Genomic DNA, 2,123 nt, shown 5'->3' on the forward strand with positions numbered 1-2,123 from the left:
GAAAGGAAAGGGAAATAGGGAAAGGATATTTTTTTTATTGCTCCGCCAAATCCATCAAGGCTAGTAGTGTTGCCTCGTCATCCTCATTGAGGTCTACCTGCTGGAAGCCGTAGGGGCGCGTGTCTTTACGCCCCTCGTCCAGCTGTCTCTTAGTCAGACAGGGTCTCCAGATCTTTTGGGCAGGCCGTGTCACCAGCCTCCACCCCTTTACTCTGGCTATCTGGGAGGGGATTTTTATGAGTGTGGGGTCCTTGCCGTGCAGCACCATGTCTTTGAACCTCTCAAAGGTCACAATGTCACTGCACGACTGGTTCACAGTTACGCCCCTAAGCTTGATGATCACCTTTGTGTTGTTCACATCACCTCCGCATGCAATTTTCATAGCATATTGCTTAGCCCCGCCCGAGCAGAACTCATAACAAAAACTACCCGGGCCGAACGCTTCCAGCTCGTCTGTCAGCTGACCTAGGTAGGGGCCTAGGGGTGGGTCTGGGCACCCAGGGCGTGACACGAACGCTACAGAATCCGTATCTTCGTAGCAGAGCCTGTCCTGCAGCAGCTCCATGTACTTGTAGAGCTCCAGGCGCCCGTACATAGTGGTGTACGCCCCATGGATGACAGAGTTGGTAGGTAGTGATTCTTGGCAGGCTTCTACTAGGGTATAAGAAATCTGCACTAATCTGTCACTGATTGGTGTGATGGCCTGGATCTGGATGGTATCGTCCGTGACAAACTCTAGCAGCTGTGTGTAGGTTTCCACCATGACGATGTGGGAGCGCTCAGGACGCTCGCACGCCTTGCCCCAGGCAGAGTTTAGAATGCCCTTGTACAGATGGCGCAAGGAGGCATTTTTCTTCACGGCGGCGGGGTCTACGGTGATGCCGAGCAGTCTTTTGTTGCCATCAACAAACTCCTGCTTGGCCTCATCCGAGGTGCAGTGGGAGGGCCAGCCGCTCGCCTCAATCTTTTTACGCATCCAGTGCGTAATGAACTTACTGAACAGCCCCTCCTCGCCTGTCTGTACATTGTACTGCATGGTGTTCGGGTAGTGCCAGACTTCCTCAGTCTTGAGGATCAGGTACCCGAGCTGTAGGGCCTTACGCACCTCGGGCACGGGCCACACTCCCCTTAGACACCTCTCCTCGTCCAGGTTGTGAATGCAGGGCCCCTGGTTCTCTTGCTCGCCGCATGTGCGGCAGAGGACGAACAATAGGCGACCGTTGGGGGAGCGCCAGGGGAGGAGGGGGAGCAGCAGGTCCCGCGGGGGGAGCACAGTGCAGGAGATGTAGCCCTCCGTCTGGTCCAGAGAGGGTGCGGCGGGGTCCTCCCCAACAAAGACCTCAGGGTGGCCTATCACATACTTTTTCATGCAGAGGACGGCAGGATAGAGACTCTGCACGTCATAATAATTTATTCGCTCGCCAGCCTCCAGGTCGCACTTGTAATATGCCTTGAAGGCGCCCGTGCGGCCGCCGTACAGACCATCCCGCTCGTTGAGGACGGCGGGAGGCTCGCACTTGTTCTCTTTAAAGAAGTCTATCATGTGAGGGTTGTATTTTTCCTCACTGTCAAATTGACACTCCCAAATCATCTTGATCTTGTAGCCAGACCGCCTGAGAGTGTCATGGATCCGCATGGTGCGTAAGTAACGCTCCTTGCGGCTGGCCTCGGCCCGCTTGTCACGCACCTCGCGAGTGACACTTTTGAAGGTAAGGCACTGGTCTGGCGGGTGCGAGTGATGCCAGCACCCAAGAAAATCAAAAACTATTTTATCTCCATTTATTTCGGCGTAGCCATCCACCTTGTAGGTGCCCAGGAGGCGCACCTCACGCCCGTTGCCGGCGTGCTGAATGTGGGAGGGTGGCTGCAGCCTAGAGTTTTCAAACGCCAACCAGCGCAGCGCTTTCAAGGAGCAAGTATCCAGGCCTCTGTAAAAACCAGGGCGTGGAATAATGCCCATGGTATGAGGGCGCATAAAATCACGCCTGAAAATGCAGAACGTGGTGCTGCTTAGAGTGAGGCAATGGTGCAGGCAGTCAAAGCCTGCCTCTTGAATGAAATCGGTGCGAAACTTTTCGCACGCCAACCGTAAAATTCTGACGTCATTTACTGTGTACTCTCTA

The 2,123-nt window shown here is 54.6% G+C and overlaps 2 protein-coding genes across 3 annotated transcripts in view; both read right to left on the minus strand.

The window, feature by feature from the left end:
- Positions 1-2,123, minus strand: part of LOC127750130 (apoptosis-stimulating of p53 protein 1-like) — a 92,148-nt gene that overhangs the window by 76,049 nt on the left and 13,976 nt on the right. The window lies entirely within an intron of this gene.
- Positions 35-1,960, minus strand: LOC127750132 (uncharacterized). Its single transcript, XM_052270796.1, has one exon. The coding sequence runs from the start codon at positions 1,958-1,960 to the stop codon at positions 35-37; it is 1,926 nt and encodes a 641-aa protein (XP_052126756.1).

Source organism: Frankliniella occidentalis, unplaced genomic scaffold (genome assembly GCF_000697945.3).
Source record: "Frankliniella occidentalis isolate FOCC.00 unplaced genomic scaffold, Focc_3.1 Scaffold138, whole genome shotgun sequence".
Classification (NCBI taxonomy): Eukaryota; Metazoa; Arthropoda; class Insecta; order Thysanoptera; family Thripidae; genus Frankliniella; species Frankliniella occidentalis.

Excerpts from the sequence above, each read along its gene's own strand:
- LOC127750132 (XM_052270796.1), bottom strand. The coding sequence starts at position 1,960 with ATGGGCATTATTCCACGCCCTGGTTTTTACAGAGGCCTGGATACTTGC.